Below are 27,936 nucleotides of genomic sequence, written 5' to 3' on the forward strand. Positions count from 1 at the left end.
ACTACATCATGGCGACCAAATACTGGAGTCGGCACCCTCATCGGTTCTTTGGGTACGACGCAAGACGAAAGGTGCCTTTTTTCATTGACATAGCCTGCGATGATTGTACCGCCGAGGATTGTACACCTACGCTGGCCACCACATAATTCAGTCTGGCAGGTTCCAGCCGAACATAATTGTACAGGAGCACAAATGTCCAGTATCAAGTCAAGATAAGCATCATCTTGCCTGTCTTATTTCGTGCCCTCGCGGTTTCCGTTGTGATGAACTTGAACAGTGTGATTGGTCGGCATATCCTTGCGATTCGCTAGTCGACCTACCGCGCTGCCTAGCATATCCGTCAGTGAGTTATTACGATAAAAGTGGTCTATGATGGGTGAAAACAAGTCTAAGTCCATGATCATTGATATGCGATGTTATTTAGTTTCATGGATCGGCCAACAGATTTCTTGAGTCGGACAAAATTATCATTAAAACTGAAAACATACACGCTGTACAAGCTTTTTGTACACCGAGCCACTCTTGTCCTAGAGAGTCCAGAATCAGCCTTCAAACTTGAGATCTATTCGATCACTAGTAGTGGAAAGTCGAGCGGAAGTTGTTTGAGGCTATGGTAGTAGTCTAGCAGCTTACCGCCTGTAATAATGGAATGGGACTTTGTGAACGTTTCTTTGCCTATTACACAAGATGTAACCACTGCGCTTTTCATCGCTACGCCCCGAGTTCTCTCCGCCTGACGCGGAAGAGCACCTTCTCGGGTTTGACAAACCACCTATTAACAGTCTTCAATTCTCCGCAAACACACTCAAACTCATACCGCCTGACTAGCTCTGGGATCAATTTCACCATCTCAAGGTTTGATATATGCTTCCCTATGCAAGTCCTCGAGCCCGCTCCAAAAGGCAGATAGTACTGCTCCATGGCCGCTAACGTCTCCGAGGAGGTGTCTTCGGGACCCCACCGTTCGGGTACGAAGTCCGCGGCGTTTGTGCCAAAGACATCTGCGTTCCGGTGCGCTACCCACGGATTTATACCTATGAGTACCTGTCAAAAGTTGTCAGTATGATTTTATGCGGCCACCTTATGTTATGTTGACCAAGGTTTCAAGACATTACCCCTGGTGGAAAATGAGTTCCATCGACGTCCAGACCGGACCCTACGACTTCGCGCCACATGGGCAAGCCGACAGCTGGGTGGACTCGCAGGGCTTCTTTAATTACCATCTGGAGGTACGGAAGTTGCTGAGCCTGGTCAAATGTGATGTGCTCGTCGAGACTTGAGCAAAAGCCTTGAGAATCGAGCTCTTTGTACACTCGCTCTACGAGGCCATTTGTGGTAAGGAGGTGGTATAGCGCGCTGGTTAGAGATATGCTTGTGGTGTCACTTCCAGCTGCGACGTTTCCTGTCAGAGTAATCGTCCGAGTGCGTAGTCTTTCGAATTCCTCCGGATCTTCCTTCCGCAGTCGTTGAACTTTCGCCAGGAAGGTCTCTCCACCATCCTTTTCCTTGGTGTCAATTTCATCGCTCTCGAGTTTTCCCGCAAAACTTGCGATACCACGGACAGGATTACCATAGAGGACAAAAAGTACTGGTAGCAAGATGGCGCTGACACCCGAAAGTGTTGCGAAAGCATTGGCGTCTTCTAGAGCTCTGATGATGCCGTCGATATCTTGTCCGCCAGATTCCAAGAAACCTACGCGTCTGCCGAACTGTTATCAAAGTCAGAAATCTAATGCCATCAGCCATGTACGCCAAAATCAAACTCACCGTGATCTCGCCGATCACGTCGAATGCATAGCACTGCATCCAGTGCTGCAGGTCGAACATCTCCCCGCTTGCGGCGAACTCGTCGAAACGCTTCAGAAGAAGCGCAACACAGCTGTCCACATAGGGCTCGTAGGACTTGATTGTCGACATAGAGTACATACTGGCGACTTTGCGGCGCATGAGGCCATGCACGGCGCGATCGCGCGCGCTGAACAGATTGTGGTTCGGGATGCGAGGATCTCCCCAGGCATCATACCATTTACTTTTTGGTAGGGGAGATGAGATGCCATAGATCACACGGGCCATTACCGGATCATCAATGCTGTACATGCGAGGCCCGATGCGAACGATTTTCCTGGCTTTGGTGGTCATCAGCCATGACCGAGAACTGAACAAAGTCAGGTGAAAGTCACTTACAGCCATTCCTGTGTGCCTCAATGTCGTATGCCTCATACTTGCCCTGCCATATCTTCCAGATGTACCATGCGTCAGACCATCTGGCGAGTGCGGGCCCGTACGCGTCTGGGAGTGAAAGACATGAACGGATGTGGTTGAGCAGCCAGCTGACGGCAAGGAGCGTGAGAGAGCCAAAGACTACAGGCAAAGATATGACCATTGTCGCTTATAGTTGAAGTACCCGAAAGCTCGCAGTGTAGGCGAAGATTGCCACTTGTGGTTCTTGAGGAATGAGAGCATGGAGAAATCTTGGGGATGTTGAGGCATGTGGTGGGGTGCCGAAACTCCCGTGGGAAGTGGCGGTGGGGTAGTTGAACTCTCTTGTCGAAGAACGCGGAGTATGTAAACACGGGGTTGAAGGCGCGTCATCAGAGTTCTATGAATGGTCTAAGAATAGCACAAGACCTGACTATAGCGGAATGTGTTTGTCAATAGCTATTATGATATTTTGAAGGCTCATTTGTGGTTAATGTCTGTGTAAAACAGAGCGTTCAAGCTGCCGTCTTGAGTTGGCATTGAGATGTTGATAATTACTACTTGCTTTCCTACTTCGGAGCATTCATATGCTCCTGACGAGCTTTCTCCATATGAGGATGCCCATAGAAAATTTTGCCTTCGGGGCCATCCAGCGCTGCTGCCTTCTCAATCTCCTCGTAGATATGACTGTTCACAGGCGCTTTCTCGGCCGAAAGCAGCTTGAAGGTCTTCTTCGCGCGATCTGCCTTTGACGTAGATGTCACGACAATGCCGCCAAGCCGGTAGTATGCCCAGCTGAGAAGCAAATCAGCTGTGGACAGGTTCGTCTCCTTCGACTGCTCTTCCAACTTCTGCAACAATACTATGCTATTTGCAGTTGGCAAGCGGCCGCTAATGGCTGTCAAAAACCCATAGTCTGCGTGGCTGTCAGCTTGGAAGATTCATTCTCCGAGGACTTGGGGGGATGGTGTCCATACTCATTGGGACGACATTGTGCTTGAATTCGAACTCGCGGAGTTTCCGGAAGTTGTCGTCAGACAACAAGAAAGGATTGAATTCGTACTCGTTAAGCTGCGGAGGGTACTTGAGGTCGGTGGCGTTGAAGATGTCATGGTAATCAGGCAAGGTCCTGCAAGTCGCGCTCGTGAGCTTTGATCCGGTTACACAACATTGTTATGTCATTGTTAACACACCAATTCGAAACACCAATAATGCGAGCAACTCCCCGATCCTTGAGGTCTTCCAGCACACGCCATGCTTCACGATTGGTCATGTTCCCAGCGTAACCGCGGGGCGGGAAGTGCAGCTGCAGAATGTCGAAATAGCCTTCTAATATCCCAAACCGCTCGATCTCTTCCTTTACGCTCTGGATCATGTGATCGCGGCCTCGACATCCTAGGGACGCGTAAGTGTTGATCTTTAGGGACAGGAAGATCTCGGAGCGTGCGAGATTGTTGCGACGGAGGACTTGAGCAAAGCTGTCATTGTTGGTGTAGATATCACCAGTATTGAAGTGGCGGAAGCCAGCGTCAATTGCTTGTTGAACTTCGACGCTGCTGTCCGTAGGAAGCGGGTGAGTATGGCCGGGGGCCCATTTCATGAGGGTTCCCACTCCGAAGCATAGGCGGGGTATGGCTGTTCCTGAAATGTTGATTGTTGCCATGACTATTGTGTTTTTCAAGGCGGCAGATATGTTGGATGTTGGCGGCAGTGGGCATGCACTACGTTTGAAAAACAAAAAGCCCCTGTCCGTTTGGTGGCTGCCTTTAGAGTGAGGAGAAGAACGTGACGCCGTCGTCCAAGGTTCCTTGCTTCATACGGACGCCTCCGCATTGTGGGGTATTCCGATGTGGTGTTGCGCCGCCCCTCCAGAGCAATACTAATTACATGGCCACGATAGGGGCCTCTGGGTACAAGTGATAATTATCTCAGACAGATCTCCTGTCGAAGAAAACCTCTCTCTTCATTCAACATTGCGGTTGGTTGTTGCGCACATAAATCTTTCATTCACGTTAACCAAATACGTCACCATGGCTTCGTCCAAGTTTCTACCTCATGATGGGACTCGTCGCAAAATCCGAGTCGCCGTCATTGGCGCAGGCATCTCTGGACTTGCCGTTGCCAACGGCTTACTGAAAGACCCAGCTGGGAGGTTCGATGTCCAGGTCTTCGAACGCGACACAATTGCATTCAACTCAGAGCGTGGCGGGTATCAGCTCCGCATCAGTGCCAATGGCTTGAATGCTCTGAAGACAGTATCCGACCTTGAACTTTGGTCCTTGATCCGCGAGGTTTGGGCCGGTGATCAGGCGAAAGCGCCTACGATTGTTGACCCCAAGACTTTCGCGGCTCGCCTACGCCTAGGCGATCTCAAGTTGTATCCTAAGAGTCAGGCCATACCCAGAACGGGATTGCGTGGCGCTCTCTTGCAGCCGTTACTAGTTCAAGGGCGGGTTCACTTCAGCCATACCTTCGCCCGCTTTGAGCTCATGCCGGGCAAGCAATGTGGTGTAAGGCTGCACTTTGATGGCCAGGCGTCACAGGAAGCCGACATTCTCATCGCATCAGATGGCAGCAACAGCCAGGTCAACCGGCAGGTTGGTCTTAACAACAAAGTCAAGCTAGAGGCCATGACCTTGATTCAGTCTCGCGGCACCATTTCGCGAGCTGTACGGGATGAGCTACCCGAATCGCTCCTCCAAGCTGGCTCGGTGATGTTCATGGGCGGCAAAAACGTTGCTGGATTTTCATCTGTCTACGACGCCAAGAAGGACCTCAATACCGGTGACACAGAGTCATACACGTTGTTCTGGTCGGTCGGTATACCCAGAGCTCGGGGAGACGAGCTGATAGCGAAGGCCGGCTCGAACCCTCAGAAGATCGTGCCTCTCCTTATAGATTACTTTCGAAACGAACTGGGCTACGACAAACCTTTGGAACTCATAATGCAATCGGCCACTGACTTTGTTCGGACGGGCCTTGTGAGCAGCTCCATCAAGCCGAAGACGGATTGGCGGAATGGTATCGACAAGAATTCGCGGGTGATCCTCCTCGGCGACGCCGTCCATCCCATGACGCCGGGCCGAGGTATGGGTGCAAATCAGGCACTGACTGATGCTGGAAATCTTGTCGAGCTTTTTCACCAAGCAGCATTTGAGCAAGACATGCCATCTGACGGAGAGCTTGCCGCTCTGGTGCGCACATTCGACGCCGAAATGTACCCGCGCGCATTCAAGATGGTGAAGGCTAGCGAGACCGTGACTTCGCTGGACTTAACGACGGTATCGGGAAAGATGATTGTAGGTTTCGTTGGAATGGCTTTGACCGCGATAGGATGGTTCGTTTCGGCCTTGGAGACTGTTGGCTTGAAAACCGAGGAGAAGATAGACTATGTGTCGCATGAGAAGTAGTACACGTAAGAGCCCTGTATCAAGCAATTGAATTCAATGTGTTGATAATGACGAAGGATGTTGTGAACGCAGCGCGGTGGTGGATTTCACTTATTGCCCATAATTAGAAACCCAGCTTTGAGTTAGATTCTCACCATGTGTCATATGTGAGCGAGCATCCGCTGCGTGTGTTATTGAACGTTCTCCGCAGCAACCGGGAAACCCCGCCGCTTGTCACAAGACGTAATGACAAGGCGATTTTGTCATCTCCCTACAGTGTCGTATTGTGTATTAAGGTAACTCCTCTCGTGCGGGGTGTACCGCGAAAAATGCCTGCGCGACTCGTTTTTACCTTTGCTTTCTTCATGCATTTGATACATTGTTAACACGATATCGCTAGATGATTCAGCTACTTACCTAGTGGGACTCGCAACGATGGTCAGTGAAGGAGATAACAGAGTCGTTCCTGTGGTTATTATTGGTGGCGGCCCAGTTGGCCTGACATGCTCCATACTGCTGTCTTTGCGAGGCATCTCAAACACGCTTTTCGAGCGCCATCCATCAACTTCAATCCATCCAAAAGCGTGCGGCATCAACCAGCGTACGACTGAGATTCTTCGTGTCATGGGAGTAGAAAAGGACGTCTATGCGATTTCAGCACCAGCCGAGATAGCCGGACGAACCGCCTGGTACACCTCGCTTGGAGAAGAGGGGAAAGAAGTGTTCTCCAGAGATGCGTGGGGAGGTGGCCAGTACGCACAGGAGTATGCCCAGCACAGCCCATCGAAATACTGCATTCTGCCGCAGATAAAGTTGGAACCGATCTTGAAGCGACGCGCCGTGGAGTTGAATCCTCATCGAATCTTCTATGATCATGAGGTGTTGGCGACAGAGGATCACGGCGATTTCGCGGAAGTTACCGTGAAGAACGGCAGCACCGGCGACGTTTCCCGACACAAAGGGCCGTACGTGATCGTTGCGGATGGCGGTCGTCAGTTCACAACACAGTTGGGAGTCGAGTGGAGCGGCGAGGGCGACCTCTTGACCATGATAAGCGCACATATTCGCTCTCCGATCAGAGCCCTGCATCCCGATAGTCGCAACTTCATAACGTGGTTCACGAACCCGGCGATGGGGGGCAGCACGCTCACCGGCTACCTTTATCAGCTGGGACCTTGGCCGGAAGCGATGACCAATCCAGAAACAGAGGAATGGATGTTTGTCTGCGCCCAGGCAGCAGACGACCCAACCAAGTTTGATGCCGAGACGGCACTGGCTCGAGCGAGGAAGACCATCGGCATACCGGACCTCAACATGGAGCTGATCTCCCTCAGTGAGTGGAAGGTGAGTGCTCTTTACGCATCGCAATGGCGTGTCGGACGTCATTTCCTGGTGGGCGACAGCGCTCATCGCATTCCACCATGGGGCGGTAAGTAAACCACACGCGTCTGATGTGACATGATCTTCGAACAATGCTGATTCTGAAAAAGCCCTGGGAATGAACTCTGGCATACAAGACGCAAATAATCTCGTGTGGAAACTGTCCATGGCTCTCAAGGATTCAAGCAGGCATTATGACAGTCTCCTTGACACTTACTACGAGGAGCGCTCAGAGGTTGGAAAACGCGTCGGACAGACCAGCCTCAACAACATGCGCTCTCACTCAGGTCAGATTGATCGTGTCATGGGCGTTAGCGCGTCACAGAGTCAAGCGGAGAACCTTGCAGCAGGTGCGGCATTCTTCGACAAAGGACACCCCGGATACGCAGAGAAGCAGCGACTTATCCAGTTGGCATCACAAGCGCTGGACACCGAGTTCAAGGCACCAGGGTACGAAGTAGGCTGGTTCTACCCAAGCGCAGACATCAACTCTGAAGGTGGAGCGACACATGGAGGACAACAGCTGGCAGATGGCACACTAGTACATCACACGTACTACAAGTCGACGATTCCAGGGCATCATCTTCCCCATGCGTGGGTGGCGCGTGACAACAGGACAGTGGCGTTGCGTGATCTCCTAGACCTGGAGTTACTGACCCTATTTGTGGACAATACGCTGGAGGAGAAAATCGACGACAACAGGGTGAAAGTAGTGGTCGTTGGACAAGATGGATGGCGAGACAAGACCGGGCAGTGGAAGAAGTACCGCGGTGTAGACCGGTCTGGAGGTGTGCTTGTGAGGCCCGACGGGATTGTCGCTTGGCGAGGATCATTGGCACAGGCCAGAAATAAAGGGTGGAATCGGCTTGTTGACAAGATCCTGAAAGTAGCCTAGGTAGTTGCAAAGGCGCCGTTGGACGGGATAATTTTGCAAGGCCCTTATAAGTTCGTGTCGGGGTGCGGAGTTGCGGGGGTCCCCGGGCTTGGTCACAGGAGGGTCTCCGGCTCCAACCTGGCTATATTTAGGAGGATGATTCAAATTTAATCCAGAGAAAGCCATGTCAATCTGAACTGCAACTTGTCGTCTTCTCCACTTCGTGATATCGACGGGCAAAGAAATCGCCATGGATGCAACAATCGAGTGGTTTGGTAAGTTGTCATCACATTCAGTGTCTCTCAATTGCCCTCGATTTTCGTGATCTCACTGATCACCTAGGTGCTACCACGTTTCGCGTGAAAGCCAACGGCCTCGTCATCTTCTTGGACACATGGCTGGAGCGCCCAGATGTTCTGCCTAAAGTTTTGGATATCAACGATGTGGCTGAAGCAGATTACATATTCATCTCCCACGCACATTTTGACCAGTAAGTGTTAGATTAATTCACATTACAATCAAGTCGTTTCGTACACAGATTCAGCTCACCAGGTGTCTCGTAGTCTTCCCGGGGCCGATAAGATTGCAATCAAGACCGGAGCGCACGTTATCGCCAATGGCGAAGCTATCAACGTCCTTCGGTTCGCTGGAGTGCCGGAAGACCAGCTAATCCCAGTGTCCGGCGGCGAGCGCGTCCCTCTTTTTACTCTCGAGTGTCGTCAAGCTGCGGCTCGTGGTGAAGTTGACATCGCTCCTGGACCACCAGGCGCTCCTGCGGCTCCAGATGCTAAATTAGCCGCGGCTTCCGTCCATGTCTGGCCTTCATTGCACTGTCTGATGCCCGGTGGCTCGCATGCCGATGTGCCGGCGATCATGGATACAGGCAAGGAGTACATTGGAGGAGCAAGCCAGTACGCCTGCACACTGGATATCACATTCGGTATGAAATACGGCCTCCTCAAGATCGGCGACCACATGCCTCGCGACGCTATGGACTCGGGCATGCGCTCGTTCGTCGACTACGTCAACGGTCCAGCGAGGGAATGCATGTCGCACTTTGACGGAGGGCAGCTGATGTACAACTTTCTGTTCGGAGAGGAAAAGACACTGCTGTGGAACGGGCATCTGGGTGGCTACGATGGAATATTGAAGACGGTGCAGCCCCAGCCAGACGTGCTCATTCAGGCAATTGCTGGGCGGGCGAACTTGAACGGGCGACCATTTGATGGATCGGCAGCGCAGTTCGCAGTGCAAGTATCGAAACTTCTGGGAGAGCCGAAGAAGGTGATCTGGTGTTTGCACGATGAGGCGCCGATCAAGCCGTGGACGGTGGATGTTAGCCCAGCTACGCAAGCCGTCGAGACGGAGACTAGTTCTGAGGTGACTACACTGCAGATGGGTACGCCTGACGTGCTATTCTGAATATTATTGCAAAATTATCATAATACAAACAAGCCAGAGTTGTCAAAGCAGTTTGCATATCCTATTGAGTGCCGAATGACGCCAGAAAGCCCTGTCCAAAAAATACTCTAATTCTACCCCAATTTCAGAGTATATAAATTCTTTCAATAGTTAAAAACAATTCTTGGCACCGCCCAATGTACATTAATCGGCTCTACCCTGCACAGGGGGTTTCTGGCGTAATTCGGCACTCAATGGGATAGTGTCTGTCATAACGCTTCGACTCTCAGCTTTAACGACCTCTTGACACGCGTGAGGCGATTTCATCTGTTGATGTAATGTGAAAGCGCTTAACACAGGAGATGAAGTGTTTCACGTCTAATCAGAATTCACGAGTTGCCGTGGCGGTCGGTAGAGTGCAAGATGGGAGTTACTCCTCGGCATCCCTCCACTCCCGCGGCCCCGCCACAAACCCCACATATTTCGGACTTCCCCACCCCCGCCGCCGCACCGAGATTTCGGAGCCCCAACATTTCCCCTATTGCTCCGCAGGCAGACCGCAAATTCCCACTTCACTACATCGTTCAACATGCGATCGCGTGCCTCCGCAGTTGCCATCCGAGACAATACTACCGATAACGGTGGCGCCGCCGACGGCCTCGGTGACGATAATGGCCCCCCATCCTCCCCCTCCTCCTCCGCCTCCGCATCACTGCCGTGTCCCGAATGCGGGCAGACCTTCCGTCGGCGCGAGCATCTAAGTCGACATCTGGACCGCCATTCCGGCCGTCGTTGTCACACATGCAGTATCTGCAGCAGAGCCTTCTCTCGGAGGTTTGTATTATCTGTGCCTCGGACAGACTGCGTTCGATATGTCTCGTGTGACACTTGTGACTGACTCTCAGCGCGGAAAAGGGACACATTGAAACGGCATGTTCGCACACATGGAACTGCAGTGCTCGCTGAATGGACACAAAATAATGACGATCGTCTCTCACGAGACCAACGTCGTGCGTGCGAAGCTTGCGCCAGAGCTAAGCAACGCTGCGATGGTCGCAGGCCAGCACCTTGTACCAACTGTACAAACAAAGGTCGTCGCTGCTTATACCAATCGAGTTCTGGCGACGACGACACTATCCTCGTTGCGCAGCCTGCAGCTGACGGCGAGGCTCCTGCTGCCCTTTCTACGCCTCGCCAGCAACTGCCGCCCACTACTTCGCAATCTTATATCTCGGACCAACCTTCGCTCGAGCCAGATCTCCTATGGGACGCCCTCCTGACCCCTGCCCAATTCCTGTTTCCGTTCTCGCCGGTGCCTTCTCTTGGAGCTGGCACATCGACAAACCTCTGCTTCGGAGACACCGCTTTGGCTGCCGTCGGTGACTCTGCGGATGATCAGACCGCGCAGAATAGCTTCGGTGCAGTGACAACGCCAAGAACAGGTGTAGAGACCGTTGATGTCTTTACTGGACCGGAATACCTGACAGCAGAAGAAGAAGACATCCTGATCGCTGAGTACATTCCTCATGTACCTCCAATGACAGTAGAAACAAGGGCATACATGATCCAAGCCATCAAAACCCGACTGCCACAGCACGAAGCCCAAGGGCTTGACGCCAACTTCCCGTCTTTGCGACACCTTGATACATACATGCAACTATATTTCGAACACTTCCATCCACGGATGCCTTTACTACACGTTCCGACATTTCAGGCGTCGCCCAAGACTTGGCAGCTGGTGCTCAGTGTGGTGTGCCTCGGCAGTCGGTACTCCTTAGCGCACCACCATCAAGATCACGTTCTACTACTGCAGCAAACTGCCCAGCACATGCTAAAAAGAGATGTAAGGCCCATAGTTGAACTATACCGCATGACGTTGTGCTGATATAAAATTCAATATATTACAGATTCGAAAGCTATCGAGTAATGACGTTTTGGCCTCTGCGCAATCCCTATTGTTGTTTCATCAAAGCCAGTGGCTCTCGGGCGAGTGGAACATTGTCATGGGGGTTCAATTCCACCGGAACATCCTTGCCACTCTTTGTCGCCAATTACTATCTCGAGAGGGCACTTTGATGCACACGCATACATCCGCCGACAACGCGAACCACGCATGGTCCCAGTGGATACAAGCCGAAGCCAAACGCCGGATCATCCACTTCACTTGGAGTAAGTCATCTTCACTCAACCCAGTCTCGGCTACGAAACTTACACAAAAAAAGAGTGGGAGTGTCTTCAGGCAACCTTCTTCATGCTTCCTCCTCTGCTCTCAATTGCCGAGCTGCAAACTCCGGTGCCCACATCTGATGCGCACTGGTCATCGACTCACGACCAGTGGCACCTTCACCCGCCACCGCAGCCTTCATCGACTCTGTGTGCTCTAATAGCCCGCGTTGGCCTCGGCGACGTAGTTCCGGCGAGCCTGGAGCAACCGGCTAAATCTGCAATACTGCTCTCGGCCATCGTGCAGCAAGCTGCCGAGAGCGATTTGCTACGGGCCATGGGACTTGGCTCTGTTGGCAGTACTGCTAGTCAACCGGGCTTAGCTCTAGGAATGGGGGCCATGCTCTCTCAGAAAGCCTTCGATGTTTTGTCCCAGGTAGGGTGCTCTCACGCGTTGCGCGAAACGGATGCTGGCACCAACTCGAACGACTTTGCCTTGCTTTCTCGAGTTCTTTCCATTTGCTCGTTTACACCTGTGCGGCTCCTCAACCTGCACAGCAAATGGCAGGCGACAGAAACAGGTCAAAGCAACGCCCGGTCCGAACTGTTGGACGTTATACCGCAGAATGTCGGCAGAGCAAGGCTCTGCTTGTACTACGCTGCGCAGGTTCTCCAATACTTCCGCACTGCTAGAGTCGCAACAATACTCGACATTCTGAGCGTCCTGATCTGTGTGCTATACATGGTAGCGTACGTGGACATTGTTGAGCAACGAGATCCCAATGCCGCCGGAAGTGGTGGGGCCGGCGTCGGGACGTCTTGCACGGAGATCATCCGACTCGATCAAGTCGTTGATGTAGATCTTTTGAACGACTGGTTGGAGGTCAGGAATCATGAAAGACCTCACGTTACTGGGGTCGGTCTCCTACACAGTGGCCGCAGCGTGTCTCGTCTATACAAAGAAGGGTCGCGGATTATGGCAAGCGGATGCTCGGTCTCGAGGATGGCGAAGGAGATGTCTACTATTTTCGAGTCGCAAGCTAAAGGATATCCTCCAGACCCTCAAGATCACCGACAGGACGAACAGAGCGCGGTGTGAAATCTGTTTGAGGTGTATTGGTAGCTTTATGTTGGTCAGCGGCTCCTACTTTCCATAAATCGCCATACTTCAGACATCTCGGAGGGCTCCTCCCATAGCAAGTCAAAGAGCTCAGATTTATGCTCACCCAATTGCGGGGGCGGGGAGTCGTTCTGAGTTCAATGAGCAACTTAAGACGAATCTGGGGAATTGCGGAGTAATTTGTATGTAGGATACTTTATAATACATGGAATGATGCGCCTCTCCCTCGCCCATTTTGCGGTTTTCATTCTTATTATACATTTAAAACCACAAACTTTGCCACAATGCCGCAAACTGCACAACCCTTCTCTGTACGCGTCTTGTTTACCGAGCTCGACCACGAGCCAAAGAATACCTGGGTTGCCTATGGGTCTTCTGAGAGGCGAATAATTGCCAAACGATGGACCAAAGAAGAAGGTCGCAAGGCTTTTGCGGTCGATACGGTCTGGGAGAAGGATATCCGCATTCCGCTCTGAGATGGTGTCGAGCTCTTGGCTGACGTCTTTCGTCCACTGACATCCGACGACAAGCCTGTCCCAGCCATTATGCCCTGGAGCCCATTCGGCAAGACCGGAACCGGTATGCTGCAGCTCGATATGTTGCCGTGGAGAGTCGGCGTGCCTCGTTCTGCGACTAGTGGTCTGGAAAAGTGGGAGGCTCCTGACCCTGCTGAGTGGGTTGCACGTGGTTACGCTGTTGTCAACATCGACGCTCGCGGGTCGTTCAAATCCGGCGGCGATCTTCACGTGTACGGGACCCAAGAAGGCCGTGACGGCTACGACTGTATCGAGTGGATCGCACAGCAACCTTGGTGCAATGATAAGGTCGCCATGGCCGGGAACTCGTGGCTTGCGACAACGCAATGGTTCATTGCCGCCGAACAACCTCCTCATCTGACTTGCATGGCACCTTGGGAAGGACTCGGAGACTACTACAGGGAATCTATCTGTCGCGGTGGCATTCCTGACCACACTTTTTGGGACATGTTGATGGAGTGGGCTTGCGGTAAGTGTTGTTATGCTTCTTCCTCTGGGGGCTTTTTGCAAGGCTTCTCTAACGTAAAAACTTTCTATAGGACCTGGGATGCGCGAGGACGTCGGCGCGATGGTGGATAAGTATGGTACTTGGAACGACTACTGGGAAGACAAAAAGCCGAAGCTCCGCAACATTACTATTCCGATGTATGCTACTGCCAGCTTCTCGACCGGACTCCATACCGAAGGATCAGTCAGAGGATTCCAGCTATCTCGGTCATCTGAGAAATGGTTCGTCTACTGTCAAGTGTGAAAAGTCTTATTATCCACTCAGATTGCTGAAACGCCGCAAAAGGTTGCGTTGGACTGCAACCCAAGAATGGCACGACATTTACCAGCAAGAGAATCTTGACGATTTACAGCGATTCTTCGACAAGTACATGCTTGACGAAGACAATGGCTGGGAGACTACGCCCCGGATTCGATACTCGCTGCTGGGCTACAATCGTCCAAGCGTGGTCAACGAGCCGGCTGCTCAGTTCCCGCCAGCGAAGTTTAGGTACGAAACTTTGTTCCTAAATGCGATGAATGGAGATCTAGGACACCGAAGACCCTCGACTGAGGGCGTGGTTGTATACCAAGCGGATTCGCCTTCTGACGATGGATGCTCGTTCCTCCACACCTTCGAGGAGTACACTGAGCTGTGTGGTGTCTCGAACGCCAAAGTGTTCATGTCAACAGTTGAGCATGACGATATGGTAAGCTTTTCCCGCTCAAGATGTTTATATATATGCGTACATCATTACGCTTGATACTGGACGAACTCCTGCAGGATGTCTACGTCGTGCTACGCAAACTCGACAAGAACGGTAAAGCAGTATGGCATCAGAACATCCCCATGGAAGAGGGCACGTCCGTGGGCATATGGGTCGGTATGAACGACATTACAGCGGCTTGGCATGCCGGTGGCATGAGATGGTTAAGTCAATAGCAGGAACAGCACTATGGCATCTGGTAATGCCATTTCTTCCCATTTTTGAAGCAACAAATTGATGTCTTTCATTAAAACATTTGCGAGTCTGGATAGGGGCGGCTGAGTTGGCAGTGACGATCAGTCCGACTACCATTCATAGTCAACTCGACCCTCTCCATTTGCCACATACGACCATACCCATTGGAAAACTCGGGATCCCGTCCGCTCTCCCATAGATAAGCCAATGAGGGCTGGAGTAGTAGTCGGGTCGGTGACGACCGGCGAATGCCCGGTGTTGTATGTGTTTTTTGCGTGTGTTAGGTACTCTTCTCTCAGGTAGTGTTAGTGCCTTCCTTTCAATTCCCGTCGCAACCCACTTGGACTTTTTGTCTTGGGTACGCTGTCTCTAAGATAGATCCCAGCTGCATTTACTTGGGAGTGGTGGTTTTAGGTTTTAGCATCCCTTGTGGACAAGGAACTTGGCTGGCCACGATCACAGGGAACCCTAACCCCCTTGGTGACGTGTCAGCCTTTTCTCGGAGAACATTGAGTGTTGGCTGCTGTACTGCACACAACTGTATTAGGGCATGTAGCTGTAGATGAGCAAGCTGCTGCGGCTCGCGTCTACAAACCCTAACAAGCTGGACGATTGCCCGAGCCACAAAGCCCTTTGGTCAGTTTAACAACATACAAAGAACGAGTTGCTTGCATTCTCAAAGTCACATTCTTAATTAAGTGAACAAACTGAGATTCATTGAATGATGCATTTTGTGGCTAGAACGAAGATGGTATATTGACGAGTTGAAAAAACAAATGAACGAGTTTAGCAGGTTTGGCAAACGTTACCACTGCAGACCTGCCCTTTGTCCGCGCACGACTCAAACTAGATATCAACTGTCAGCTTGACTGGCTTTGAAACTTCACACAATGTGAGGCGATAGACTTACAAAGTTCCATGTCATTTTGTCCCTGCCTGGGAAAACGTTACACTGTACGATATTGTTCCCAGAGCACCCAAACGCGTCCTTGTACACGCAGTCCTTGCCCTGATCGGCTTGCATCGCGACCGTTTCGCAGTTTCCGGTGTTGCAGACTTGTCCTTTATCGGGGCATGATGTCTCCTACGTAGAAGAGTCAGCTTTGGCTGTTCTTGTTGGAGCATGGCTCGAAGCAGGGAGCTTACAAAGTTCCAGGTCATCCCACTGCCGCCTGGGAAAACATAGCACTTTACAACGTTGTCGCCTGAACAGTCTATGGCATCCTGGGTATCGCAGCCTTTGCCTTGGTCTGCTGCCAATGCGGCCGTGGCGAATAGTGGGAGGAGGAAGGAGAAGCGCATTGTGGAAGTACGATGTGAAAGAGGGTTATTGTTCAATGACGAATGACGAATTGCAGTAATGACGATGTAGTTGAGGTGATTACGTCTGATCTTTGTAAATGCGGAAAGTCGGGCCCACGCACCTGGGCAGGCCATGTTCTTTAACTCTCTTGACCGGTAACATTGGAGCAACTCCCTTAAACCAGAGTTTGCACAATTTTCGACGGCATATCGAATTTGTCTTGGCATTCAGGTACAATCCCATTAATCGGATAGGCCGACGAGCATAATTGAACACTTTATGCATAAGCGAGTCAGGAGCCGTCAACTGCCTCGCATTTTTCATAGGAGGAATGAAGATCAAAGGTGCATTGACATAATTTTCTAAGGCCTTCCACAGCCACGTTGATTAATTCGAGACTCGAGTCAGTTATGAAAATGTCTATTAGATTGATCTCCTGACAATACACGGCTCTAAATGGGTTCCCCGAGCTTGTTCTAACCCAGTGAGCCTAAATTACAGGCTAAACTTACCTCTATCAGTGCTTCAGACAGAGGACATAAAGTCTACAGCTCAGAACCCTCCGGTTGTGCTGAATCATGTTGCTGTCGAGGACCGAGACCGAGTCTTTGGAATAAAGACATAACAACTGGCACAGCACGTCACCAGGTCTTTCAGCGCACATCTTGTCTCTCCACTATTCAATCCATCTTCAACTTCTCAGAAAACATGAAGCGCCACATCGAACTCAACAGCTTGCGAGCCACTGCGGCAGCCTTCCTTCTTGTTCAAGGCGCCAACGCCGGCAAGGTCTACTGCGCCAATGCAGAGGAGAAAGTCGTAGCCGAATCAAATTGCGACGGCACCGCACCACCAGGAACCTTCTACATGTTCAACAGCGAAGAAGAATTCGGCATCGGCTCCAAAGTCTCACTAAAGAACGCCGAAGTATACGACAGCAACGGAGCATTCGAGAAGCGACACGAACTATTCCCGGCCGACGAGCCAATGCAAGATCTCGAGGACAATGGTTTTGGGAAAAGAGCCTGTGGAACCGGATATGGTGGTGGTTACCGTGGGGGTGTATTTATTCCTATTGTTGTTCCCGTTATTGTTGGCGGTTGAATAGGCGCGCCGAGCGCCTCTCCAACACACAAACTTGTCCCCTCGCGCTTCAGCTGAGGATGGTCAACCGAGCGATACCCCTGAGTTGAAAAAGCAATAAATCTGATTCGTTACATCTTCAAACTTCAGCGCCACAGAAGCAGAATGTGACTTTCTTGATATCGTGTGATCAGCCAGAGACAGCCCGTGTGCCTTACCCTGTCCTACTCTTAGCCAGACTGTTAGAACATCATTACCGTTCCTGCCGGTTGTAGCGCATTTAAGATTGTACTTCAAGGCCGTTCGTCTCATGTTCGTCTCATGCTGGCAACTTTGATAACACACTGATCACCCTGCTGCCCTGCGCTGGCGCAGTTGCAGGGCCCGAAAGGCCCCCACGACATGAGCACACTTAAGCACTTAAAAGAGCCCACATGCTGCGACTTCTTTAAAAATAGCCTATTTCAAGGGTCCATTAGAAGCCGAGCTGAGCTGGGTCGCTCGTGAGTGGATCGAGTTGCGAATAGTGTCTCGATTACTCATCACCCACCTGCAATAGCCCCTTTGAAAAGAACCTTAAGGGTATGCGACATTTTTGTCTCGACAACTCCACAACTTTGCGTATACGAGCCAGTCTTTAGAAACCTTCAATGAGACCAATATCAGCTTATGATGACGAAAAGGGTAAGGCTACTTGTTCCTAGGTGGTTATAAGTCAAAGTTGGTCTTACTTGCAGTTGCAGCTGCCTGAATGTCTGGCGCTACGATGCAATTCAAGGGAGTGGGTGCTTAGTAAAAGAAAGACATCGTGAAGTGAAAAATGTTGGGCTAACATTCTCGGAAAGACTCGGAGTCATGATGTTTCTTCCATCGGGCCTCTGTCCCTTAGCCAACAGTTGTTGAAGTTCAGCCGTGGACGGTGGACATGCAGATCAGTTGCCAGTTCGGATAATGGAGAGGCCAAAGATTCTTGCCATGCGGATGACCTCCATTGATTTTTGGGTACAAATAACATAACATTTCCTCTCTGTGTGCTGTTTACTCTTCAGCAAGTCTGAACTGCCATCAAATATCCTTCAGAATATCTTTCATCTTCAAGGAGAACGACTTCTTCCAGCACGGTTGGGACGCGTTCTATGCTCAGTGCAAGGCGAACGGCGATCACAAGTTCCCTAAGAACACTGTCTTCGCGAATTGCCAGGGAACCTCCGTCTCATACATGTGCGCGTACACTACGAACCCGTGCAACGTCAACGAGTGGGCTGATGCTGTTGGCTGGGCCGCTTCCAACTGCAAGGGCCGCAGTAATGGTTGGATGGAGCCTGGTATGTATTCTAGCCAATGCTTTAAAGCGGACTGATGAACATGGAACTGACCATTTAACACAGGACATCTCCATGTCCCATGATGGAACAAGGTAAGAGATCTCAAAGTTGTTCGAAGGTCGAGAGAAGCTGATAGCGGTTATAGAGATACGACTGTGCCAAGTCGGGAGCTTCAATCTGCTAAATGGGGTTTCCGCCGTAAAATCCCCCTCGAAAGTCAGAAGAAGACAAACAACCACCATTCCACCGACATTGTCAATCGGCACAGATAATTCTTGTTCACGTTGGTACTTGTTTCGCACATTTGGAAGAGATCGCATGGTCAACTACGTAACTACGCCGAGCCTCTGGGTCATGTGTTTCTAGGCAGCATTGGCACTACATCCGAAACAAATAGTAGCTAATCACCTTAAATGCTCATTCAAATACAAACACATGTGCCCTCATCCAAGCTAGAACTTATGTGACCAGTAGAACGCTATGTTTAGGGTTGGTATGTACTGAAGGTGATGTAAATCAGACGTGGCCTTCCAAGCTATACACACTGACGTAGCCCAAGCCTTGTTTCAGCCGACAAAGATTCCTAAAACTTCTTCTCAAACTTCAAATCAATCACATCTTGAGGCTTGATGGCCTTGACCCTGCTCCCTCTGATATCCGTCCTGTTGAGCAGCTTCTCAAACACAGGGGCGAACTCCCTGCTAGTGGTGATCGGGAAACCGTGGAAGTTTGTCATGCCCGGCTCAACCTCGAGCTGAACCCGGTAGGCGAGGTAGACTTCATTGAAGCGGATGTTGGTGTCCTCGTTCTCGCGAGCCGCCGCGACGGCAAAGCTGAAGAGGGCGCCCTGGGTCACGGCCGGGGCCACTCGAAGACCCCACTCGCCCTGTGCGCCGGTGCACATTGTCCAGGTCGTCCTAGGAAAGCCCTGATCGAGCAGGTAGGGAACAGTAGCACGGTAAGCAACTGAAATCAGTGCGAGTTAGTTGTTGATATACTTATTGAACACGTGAGTTTTCGAGGTTGTACTGACTGATGTACGTCTCAAAGTTCGCGGTCATACTCGCGCGGAACGCGGCCACGTCGAGGTCTAGGATCTTTGCGTCGGCGTAAACCCAGCCAGCTAATATAAATATGTCAGCTTTATGGTCTAGCGCTTCTGAACTTTTGATAAAACTTACGCGAGGCCCAGACGTGTTGGAAAGAAGGCAGCTTGCCCTCCCGCACTTGGTCGACCACCCCCTTAATCGAATCTTCCGAAGTCGTGTCGGCCTCGACTGTCGTGATGCCCTCGCGCGTGCCGACATATTTGAAGATCTTCTCCGCGCTTGCCTCGTTGCGTACGATAGCAATAACATTGTGCTTGGCGTTGAGGGCGCCGATAATGGCGGCAATGCCCATGTTGCCAGAGGCGCCAAACACGAGAACAGTTTCGGTCATGTTGTCTTTGATCTTGATGCGTCGTTGGAAAATTGTGTGTTAGTCTGTGACTGATGATCTGAAGTTCATCCCAGCGATCTCGATGAACTCCAGGCCTTTATATGACCTCACTCCCGCCCAATATCACCATCGCTCAACCGAGTCTCTCGCAAATCCGGACGAGCGGCCGGATACGATTCAACTGAATACTAAGCAGCTTACAGAGCAGACGGCGCAACCCGGAAATTCGTCAATGTTGAGGCGGTAGGTTTTAGATTTGCAAAGTATTCCTCGGTCTTTTCGCGTGTTAGCAATGGCCGAAAAGGCCGTGTGATGGTGATTTGAATGCTCGTAGACCGAAATGTCCGTGCTGCATGGGTTGACGCGGTTCGCAAACGCGCGGGGTTCCATGATTAATAATGAGTCATCTTACTCCGGAGGCAGCGGTATAAGACGGCGCAACCCTGCCCAAGCATGAGCGGTTACGAAGTCAGAGTGCAATTGTGTGTTGAAGAGGAGATGGGTGTCGAGATGAGGTCTGCCGGAAAATCGAACAGCAAGTCCCCCGGGAATGATCAGCGGGATTTTTGGTCAATTACCCCTGTTGAAGGGTATAAGCTCATTCGACAAAGCCTTCAATGAAATCAGACTGGCGCGTTGTCTGTAACTCCTGTATAGGTATATTTTCGAGTTCGGTATCCCACGCCGATAGCAGATGCCCGATTCATTTCACCCGGTGTGAACGGATCGGCATTCGCTGCGAGTCCCCAAAGGGACCTACCAGTCCGCCGGCCGGGCAGGTAGCCAAAGACATGCTGACCTAAGTCAGCTCTAAAGATTGAGCAATAACAATGTGTCTGATCGTTTCTCCCAAAACAAACCGTGGAAAGGCGTTGTGATGGTATTTGCAGGTAACAAATGAAATCATAATTCACTAATTTTGAAGCCCTTGAGCCTGACGTATAAATAGCGTCTGTAAGTGTTCCAACAAAAAGTGAGATCCGTTTCTGGGAGTACACCTAATGATGTTCAAAACCAGTCACTTGGCTAACTTTACTCGAGTCCGGGACATATCATCTGCGTGTGACGTTACATGCTTTCAATCCTACGACCGATCGTATGTCTCCGTTTTCCATTTCTCGACCAGTGCCTGTTTCTTCTCTTCGCTCAGTCCGGTAATTCTACTGAAGTCGTAGCCCTCTCGGGGCCAGTAGCCGTCAGCACCTGCCAACCAGAGGTCGGCTCTCTGTCTTTCAGATCGCCGGACATCTTCGTCGGTCCAAGACGCCCCAAGCCGCTGGGTGGAAGGCTTCGTATCTCTAATTGCTGAGGACCTGCCTCGCAACAGCATCTCAGGCACCTCATCAACATCCCACATAACGTAACTACATTCCCAGAGACCCTTTTCTGAGGCACTTAAATCTAAGCTCGAGATTGTATTGGTCCAGTTCATAGCCAACCACAATCGGAACGGAGTGGAAGAAATTGAATCCCGTGGGCCATCCAATGACCCGGCTAGTCGACTTAGTTTTCCCTCTTGATGGATTTCAGACAGCTCCGCTGCCTCGTCTATGTCGAGCTGATCCAGCATTTCCTGATCAAAGTCATCCTCTCCAATTAACGACTGCCCCGTCTGTTCGAAAGGTTGGTATTCGGGTTCTATCATTTCGAAGTCGAGTAGATCTAACAGTTTAAGTCTCTCTTCGTATGTTTTCGCATTCATGATCGACGCCAGAAAAGGAAGACCATTGCAAAGCTGCAACTCGGACGTAAGCTAGGATATCTCCAAACTAATCTCTGAAAGATTGAATACACGAAAGAACTTGTTGCATAACTCACAAAGCTCTGGACTCGGTCCAAGTTCCAAGGTTCACTTCGCCACTGCACGGGAAGTTCGCCCCACTCTACATCGTGTGCAGCAAGCTCATCGTATGCTAGGATACGAGTTAGTGATGTTGGGAGCCGAAACGAGATCTTGTACACGTACCAGCAATGACCTTGTTCTCAAGATAATGGTACACGCAGCTGAGTTGCTCGTTGACCCATGGAGAGAATTGTGTGAAGAAAGGATGTCTATTTTCGAAGGCGGAGAGGTTCCTGTCAGAACCCTTTCTCCCACAAAACAAGTTGCACATGATTTGGTAACGATAGAAGGCCCTTTCCAGACGGAAAATTTCCTGCGGGTTAAGATGTCCGGAATGCTCCAGCTCGAACCTTTCGACAAACGCAGGGATCGCCCCTCTGGCGAGATCATCGCGGAGAGACTCAACGGCCGCATGGTTCTTGCTGAGGAATGCGTACTCGCCTAGGGGCAGGCCGATGAGAGCTGCTGCGGCATGGCGGGGCTCGGATATGTCTGTGATGAGATGATCCAGCAAATTTCGGATGCCATCGTGGTCATCGTCACCGAGCTTTGCCGACTTGAGAAGTACAAGGGCGAATGGGAGAATGACGTCGGAAATCTGATTCGTGATGATGCTGCGGGCTACGTAGTGAAGGTTGTCGTGAAGAGCATCGTGGAATACACGATGACTCAGGATTGCGAGCCCGAGCTGTTGGAAAGAGCCCAGGTGAGCCAGGATTTCGGCTACCACATGCAACGGCACCCGCTGAAGTGGATTCGATGCCATTCTTAACATGTGAGGCCCCGTGAACTTCACCGGGGAAAAGGGCCGGGAAAATACAGAGTACGACAGCGGGAAACGAGATGGGCTGGGTATGAGCATACATAATGTCGGGCTATCGCAGGCAGCGGGACAGCGTGCCAAGAGCGGGGAGGTGTGCTTGCCGCCGGAGGAGGATTGACTTGGTTGGTTCTGGTCAGGCCAACACAGTACTGGACAGAAGCATCCTGTAGCTGATTGGCTGCAACCCGGCCATACTAAATGCCCTCTCTCACTGTGATATTGAGATCATCTAACATCACTCACCTTCTCGGCCGCTCAATCTACAAAGTTAAGAATAAGCCGAATGTGATGTATGACAGTGAAATGTAAACGTCAATTTGCTGCTGTTACTTGGAACATGTTTCTGAACAACCTTTGTCACTTTTACATGCAACCAGTCTCTCATAGATTGCGAAACATTAGTAACACGAACGACAGGGGCAACTTGATGGCAACGTTGGGAACGTCGTTAGAAATGAAGAAGAGAGCAAGGCGGGAGCCTTGATCAACACCTAACGAAAGCGAGAAATCAACCGTCGCGGCTCCAAGCGGCAGAGGAAGACTGAGAGTTCACGACAAGTATATGTGAAACAAGGATGAGACATGCGATATTTTCAGTCAACAGCCCCAAGGTAACTGTCTGTGTAATCACGATTGGCATGGATAGTGAAGGCCTCATTCTGTCGGTGAAGGGACAGATTATGTGGCGACCGGTGAGAGCTATCATTGCCCCACTCCGACCGTCGTGGGGCCGCTTCGCGGGCCGGCTGCTAGATCGAAGGCAGCATCGAGCCATCGCTCCAAAGCTTTCGGCGACGAGTACGATTGTTATGACGATTGCTTCTGCAGACCACAATGACGAATTATGGAAGAATCATATCAATGGGAATCGAGACAAAGATATCGGCGGCGACGGCTGCGGCAGCAAAGACGACTACAGCAGTGACGACGATGACAACGTCTGTAGAGATACAAAAGAAGCGGCAGAGAATGCATCCAGTAACAAAAGTTCTCGCTCCGGCCGACGACGCTGGTCTCCGAGTTGCGGCTTTCTGGGAGATCCGCCCGTGTTCGGGTGAGATCTGCTACCCGCCGAGCCAAGATCCGAGTGATCTCGAGAGATTGGGGAGTCGACCCCCGGTTGATGCGACGTTCGAGAACGGATGCAATGCTCCGACCACTAGTGCTACGCGGCAAGAAGACAAGAGCTTCCCCTCGCCATATGCCATATGGATCGACTCGAGACGACGGAAGATACTTGCGAATATCCGCAATGCAATGAATCGACCAGGCAACTAGCTTCTGTTTGTGAGCAACAACTTCATATCCAGTTGTAAAGCCGAAGACATCTGCCGTCATTACTGGGTTTGTCGTCAAAGTCTTCAACAACCAAGCTAGGCAGAGCCCCAGTTAACTCTGCATAAAGCCCGATTCGACCTCTACACAATCTTGAGGGTTTCCATCATCTTTGTCATCGTTTCCGCGCAGCGCCAAAGGCGGGCAAATGTTCCGCAGCAAGCCCAGTCCGTTTCCTGTGGCTGGGAGAAAACGGCAGCCAGCCATCTCCAGTCGATTGGCCAATTGCGTCAGCGGATCGTCAGGAACTGGATCTAGCGTTTAGAATGTTGGCGACGGGTGGGTGTCGCGGTGGAGAACCACGGAGCCGAAAAGTGGACATGGAATGTCATCGTTGACCAGGCAAAATGTGCGGCGTGCCATCGTTTGCCCATCTTCGCGCAGCAGCTCAAAAACTGGAGATGATGGCTCTCGGTGTACCGCTAGCGATATCGGGTCCGAACCCACAGGCCCCGGCAACCGCGAACCGACAGCCGCTAAGCCGATCGACGCGGACGTCGGGGGGGTCTATCCGTACCCCACCAGCCCTGACCGAGCTGACCGACGACGTTTGTCCATGCTTTCGCGGGAGCGATGGGAGGCAGATTTGGGGTCAAGGTTAAGCGGGCATGATCTGCGAGCTGTCAAACTTGCTGCTGTCGAGGATCCTGATCCAGAATATTGGGTTCATGTTGGTTGGAATGAAGCGCGGCTTTGTAAGACACGCAAACGCCACATGTGACTGCGCCAAGCAGGACGTTGGACGCGGTGGGATCACGACATAATCATCACCGCAGACAAGTCTGTTGTAACCAGGTATCTCTCACTGCTTCCCTGTATGATACAGAGCGGTTTGCTTCTTGGTATGTCTTGCCAAGGCGAGTAGCTCCTCGGTGCTCTTAGCCCATCCCGCGCGATGGGCGGGAGGAGGTTCAGTTGAACGGGTGGTTAGCCCGCAGCCAAGAGACTCGGCACCAGCACGCCAGACGAGGCTGGGATTGCAACTTTGACGAATCTGCTGCATGTCTCTTCCAACAAACGTGGTCATGCTTCACAATTGGCTTTTGTGCTAAGGGAAGACAGCGTGGCGCGGGGACCCTGAAGGACGAGTTCGGTGAACAAGCCACATTTGGCGGGGTAATTATCTCGCTCTATCAACGCACCGCAAACCAGACCCCGGCAGGACACCACGTCGTTGTCTCGTCGTCTGATCGCAGCTGGCGCCTGTTAAGGTTGTTTCTCTTGCAGCTGGCTAGGAGTAGCTCAGAACACAAGGCACAAGCAACCACAAGGTGTCGTCTCTCTCGCGGCGGGCTTACAAACCTTTGCGCCCATTACCAATCCGTCGTGTCTCCGGTGTGCAACGGATGGATGCCGGAAGACCGAGCCGCCGCTCAAGAGGACTTGCGACACAACAACAGAAAGGGACCCCACGGCTCCATGGATCTCCCATGGGTCGTCATCGGGGTTCATTGTGTCAGCCATGCGTGGGTTCAGACTTTTTTATCCCTCCCGCGGCTGCACCACGAAAATGGCCATCTCCATTGGGACGGGGAGGATGGATCTTACGGGCACTTATCGTGGCGATACATGACTTATGCGTCGCTACAGAGTGCTAAACACGCCGCCAAGGGGGGGTACATCTGCAAGGTAGCGATCACGTCATTTGAGCTAAACAGCCTCCATTTTTACCTTGGACAATGGGCATGCAGCACCAGCAACCGCAGACGACAGCAACGCCGATTTCACGCCGGGGGACACTTGAGGGACAATTTTTTTTTTCTCTTTACGTGTTGAGCCCGCATTTCGCATTGAGGAAATAAAAAGACACCGTTGCGCCCCTCTGCTCTGCCGCATTGTCTCTTCCTCCTGCTGGTTCTCTCCTGTGTCTCTGTCCTCTTCCTCCTCTGCAACTCTCCCTCGACCAAGCCAATTGGTTGTATTGTGTCTCTTCTGAGCTTTTCAGGAGCTTCGTATACCCCCTCTAGCGTCTTTGTTTCTGCTCAATCCCGAGTCTTGTCTTTGCCCCGCGCAACTACTCTCAACACTTCACATTCACAATGGCCAACTCTCCCCACGGCGGTGTCCTCAAGGACCTCTTCGCGCGCGATGCGCCGCGTTCCGCTGAGCTGCTCGCCGAGTCCGAGAAGCTCCCCTCGCTCGTCCTGACCGAGCGCCACCTCTGCGATCTCGAGCTCCTGCTCAACGGTGGCTTCTCCCCCCTTGAAGGTGCGTTGTGTTTTGCTGCTGCTGCTGCTGCTCCCTTGCTTCTGCGATGGTGGGGTTGTTGCTACCTGCTGCGGCTGCCGCTGCTGCTGCTGGACGGAGACGACCCCGCCATGATTTTTTGGAGGGGCAATTCGTGCCCCACGATTACGTTGCGCTGTGGAAAAAAACAGTGGGAACCATGAACTGACCGAGGCATTCCCGCATCGCAGGCTTCATGACCGAGAAGGACTACAACGGCGTCGTCAAGAACAACCGCCTCGCCGACGGCAACCTCTTCTCCATGCCCATCACCCTCGATGTGTCCCAGAAGACCATTGACGAGCTCTCCATCAAGCCCGGCGCCCGCATCACGCTGCGCGACCTGAGAGACGACCGCAACCTGGCCATCCTCACCGTCGAGGATGTCTACAAGCCCGACCGCACCGTCGAGGCCATTGAGGTCTTTGGCAGCGACGACGACACCCACCCCGGCGTCAAGCACCTCTTCTCCAACACGGAGGACTTCTACGTCGGCGGCAAGCTCGAGGCCATCCAGCGCCTCGCCCACTACGACTTCCTCGACCTGCGCTACACCCCCGCCGAGCTGAGGCTTCACTTTGAGAAGCTCGGCTGGAACAAGGTCGTCGCCTTCCAGACCCGCAATCCCATGCACCGCGCCCATCGCGAGCTGACCGTCCGCGCCGCCCGCTCCCAACAAGCCAACGTCCTCATCCACCCCGTCGTCGGCATGACCAAGCCCGGCGACATTGACCACTTCACCCGCGTCCGCGTCTACAAGGCCCTGCTCCCCAGATACCCCAACGGCATGGCCGCCCTCGCCCTGCTGCCCCTCGCCATGCGCATGGGCGGCCCCCGCGAGGCCATCTGGCACGCCATCATCCGCAAGAACCACGGCGCCACCCACTTCATCGTCGGCCGCGACCACGCCGGCCCCGGCAAGAACAAGAACGGCAAGGACCACTACGGCCCCTACGACGCCCAGCACGCCGTCCAGAAGTACTCGGACGAGCTCGGCATCCAGATGGTCGAGTTCCAGGAGATGATCTACATCCCCGACCGCGACGAGTACCAGCCCGCCAACGAGATCGCCGCCGGCACCCACACCGCCAACATCTCGGGCACCGAGCTGCGCAACCGCCTCAAGACCGGCAAGGAGATCCCCGCCTGGTTCTCCTACCCGGAGGTCGTCAAGGTCCTGCGCGAGCAGAACCCCCTCCCCGCCCAGAAGGGCTTCACCATCTTCCTGACGGGCTACACCAACTCGGGCAAGGACCAGATCGCCAAGGCGCTGCAGGTGACGCTCAACCAGGGCGGCGGCCGCTCCGTGTCGCTGCTCCTCGGCGAGACGGTGCGCTCCGAGCTGTCGTCTGAGCTGGGCTTCAGCCGCGAGGACCGCTTCCGCAACGTGCAGCGCATCGCCTTCGTCGCGTCGGAGCTGACCCGCGCGGGTGCCGCCGTCATCGCGGCGCCCATCGCGCCGTACGAGGACGCGCGCAGGCAGGCGCGCGAGCTCGTCGAGAAGAGCGGGCCCTTCTTCCTCGTGCACGTCGCGACTTCCCTCGAGTACGCCGAGAAGACGGACAAGCGCGGCATCTACGCCAAGGCGCGCGCCGGCGAGATCAAGGGCTTCACGGGTGTTGACGACACCTACGAGACCCCCTCCAAGCCCGACCTCGTCGTCGACGTTGAGAAGCAGACTGTGCGCTCGATTGTCCACCAGATCGTCCTGCTCCTCGAGAGCCAGGGTCTGCTTGACAGATTGTAAAAGGAAAGCGCATTCGTTTTTGGGAGGGGCATAGCGTATCAAGAGATGAAATGAACACACTGGGTGGGCAAAGACTTTTGTTCACGGAGTTGATGAGAAAAAGACTTACATGGATATGGGTTTTTAGAAAAAGCCGTTGGGTTTTTGTGTTTTTTGGATTTTTCATATATAACATACACTTGAGATGAATATCATGGATATGGATATGGATGGCATTTGGCATCTAGGTCAGAGTCTCGTCCTTTTCCGCCTACTCAGGAGGGGAGAAGAGAGAAGAGATTTGAATTGACGAATACGATTG

The 27,936-nt window shown here is 52.3% G+C and overlaps 10 protein-coding genes across 10 annotated transcripts; 5 read left to right on the forward strand and 5 right to left on the reverse strand.

The window, feature by feature from the left end:
* Window positions 1–711: 711 nt before the first annotated feature.
* PDAT9 (Pisatin demethylase) lies at window positions 712–2,383 on the reverse strand (the record flags this gene model as incomplete). The annotated part of the gene is made up of 4 exons (XM_036644341.1): window positions 712–1,044; window positions 1,116–1,709; window positions 1,768–2,126; window positions 2,185–2,383. 4 exons carry the CDS (start codon window positions 2,381–2,383, stop codon window positions 712–714), a joined length of 1,485 nt encoding a protein of 494 aa, XP_036490474.1.
* A 385-nt stretch (window positions 2,384–2,768) lies between these two features.
* CGCS363_v012493 (NAD/NADP-dependent indole-3-acetaldehyde reductase) lies at window positions 2,769–3,862 on the reverse strand (the record flags this gene model as incomplete). Its single annotated transcript, XM_036644342.1, has 3 exons — window positions 2,769–3,115; window positions 3,177–3,328; window positions 3,393–3,862. 3 exons carry the CDS (start codon window positions 3,860–3,862, stop codon window positions 2,769–2,771), a joined length of 969 nt encoding a protein of 322 aa, XP_036490148.1.
* Window positions 3,863–4,229: 367 nt separating this feature from the next.
* On the forward strand, window positions 4,230–5,609 carry MO3 (Monooxygenase 3; the record flags this gene model as incomplete). The annotated part of the gene is made up of 1 exon (XM_036644343.1): window positions 4,230–5,609. The coding sequence occupies one exon, from the start codon at window positions 4,230–4,232 to the stop codon at window positions 5,607–5,609; it is 1,380 nt and encodes a 459-aa protein (XP_036490940.1).
* A 414-nt stretch (window positions 5,610–6,023) lies between these two features.
* On the forward strand, window positions 6,024–7,863 carry pheA-0 (Phenol 2-monooxygenase; the record flags this gene model as incomplete). Its single annotated transcript, XM_036644344.1, has 2 exons — window positions 6,024–7,017; window positions 7,079–7,863. 2 exons carry the CDS (start codon window positions 6,024–6,026, stop codon window positions 7,861–7,863), a joined length of 1,779 nt encoding a protein of 592 aa, XP_036490941.1.
* Window positions 7,864–8,092: 229 nt separating this feature from the next.
* On the forward strand, window positions 8,093–12,505 carry CGCS363_v012496 (UPF0173 metal-dependent hydrolase; the record flags this gene model as incomplete). The annotated part of the gene is made up of 6 exons (XM_036644345.1): window positions 8,093–8,117; window positions 8,185–8,332; window positions 8,406–9,241; window positions 10,335–11,086; window positions 11,151–11,412; window positions 11,466–12,505. The coding sequence occupies 6 exons, from the start codon at window positions 8,093–8,095 to the stop codon at window positions 12,503–12,505; spliced, it is 3,063 nt and encodes a 1,020-aa protein (XP_036490938.1).
* Window positions 12,506–13,071: 566 nt separating this feature from the next.
* CGCS363_v012497 (putative serine esterase) lies at window positions 13,072–14,491 on the forward strand (the record flags this gene model as incomplete). The annotated part of the gene is made up of 4 exons (XM_036644346.1): window positions 13,072–13,531; window positions 13,602–13,791; window positions 13,856–14,258; window positions 14,333–14,491. The coding sequence occupies 4 exons, from the start codon at window positions 13,072–13,074 to the stop codon at window positions 14,489–14,491; spliced, it is 1,212 nt and encodes a 403-aa protein (XP_036490939.1).
* Window positions 14,492–15,351: 860 nt separating this feature from the next.
* On the reverse strand, window positions 15,352–15,812 carry CGCS363_v012498 (uncharacterized protein; the record flags this gene model as incomplete). The annotated part of the gene is made up of 4 exons (XM_036644347.1): window positions 15,352–15,356; window positions 15,421–15,446; window positions 15,494–15,594; window positions 15,657–15,812. 4 exons carry the CDS (start codon window positions 15,810–15,812, stop codon window positions 15,352–15,354), a joined length of 288 nt encoding a protein of 95 aa, XP_036490775.1.
* A 2,992-nt stretch (window positions 15,813–18,804) lies between these two features.
* Window positions 18,805–19,661, reverse strand: CGCS363_v012499 (uncharacterized protein; the record flags this gene model as incomplete). Its single annotated transcript, XM_036644348.1, has 3 exons — window positions 18,805–19,187; window positions 19,255–19,344; window positions 19,403–19,661. The coding sequence occupies 3 exons, from the start codon at window positions 19,659–19,661 to the stop codon at window positions 18,805–18,807; spliced, it is 732 nt and encodes a 243-aa protein (XP_036490323.1).
* Window positions 19,662–20,821: 1,160 nt separating this feature from the next.
* CGCS363_v012500 (uncharacterized protein) lies at window positions 20,822–22,270 on the reverse strand (the record flags this gene model as incomplete). Its single annotated transcript, XM_036644349.1, has 3 exons — window positions 20,822–20,824; window positions 21,480–21,574; window positions 21,628–22,270. The coding sequence occupies 3 exons, from the start codon at window positions 22,268–22,270 to the stop codon at window positions 20,822–20,824; spliced, it is 741 nt and encodes a 246-aa protein (XP_036490648.1).
* A 3,431-nt stretch (window positions 22,271–25,701) lies between these two features.
* MET3 (Sulfate adenylyltransferase) lies at window positions 25,702–27,635 on the forward strand (the record flags this gene model as incomplete). The annotated part of the gene is made up of 2 exons (XM_036644350.1): window positions 25,702–25,870; window positions 26,080–27,635. 2 exons carry the CDS (start codon window positions 25,702–25,704, stop codon window positions 27,633–27,635), a joined length of 1,725 nt encoding a protein of 574 aa, XP_036490650.1.
* Window positions 27,636–27,936: the final 301 nt, after the last annotated feature.

Source organism: Colletotrichum siamense, assembly GCF_013390195.1.
Source record: "Colletotrichum siamense strain Cg363 chromosome Unknown KSG_Cg363_contig08, whole genome shotgun sequence".
Classification (NCBI taxonomy): domain Eukaryota; kingdom Fungi; phylum Ascomycota; class Sordariomycetes; order Glomerellales; family Glomerellaceae; genus Colletotrichum; species Colletotrichum siamense.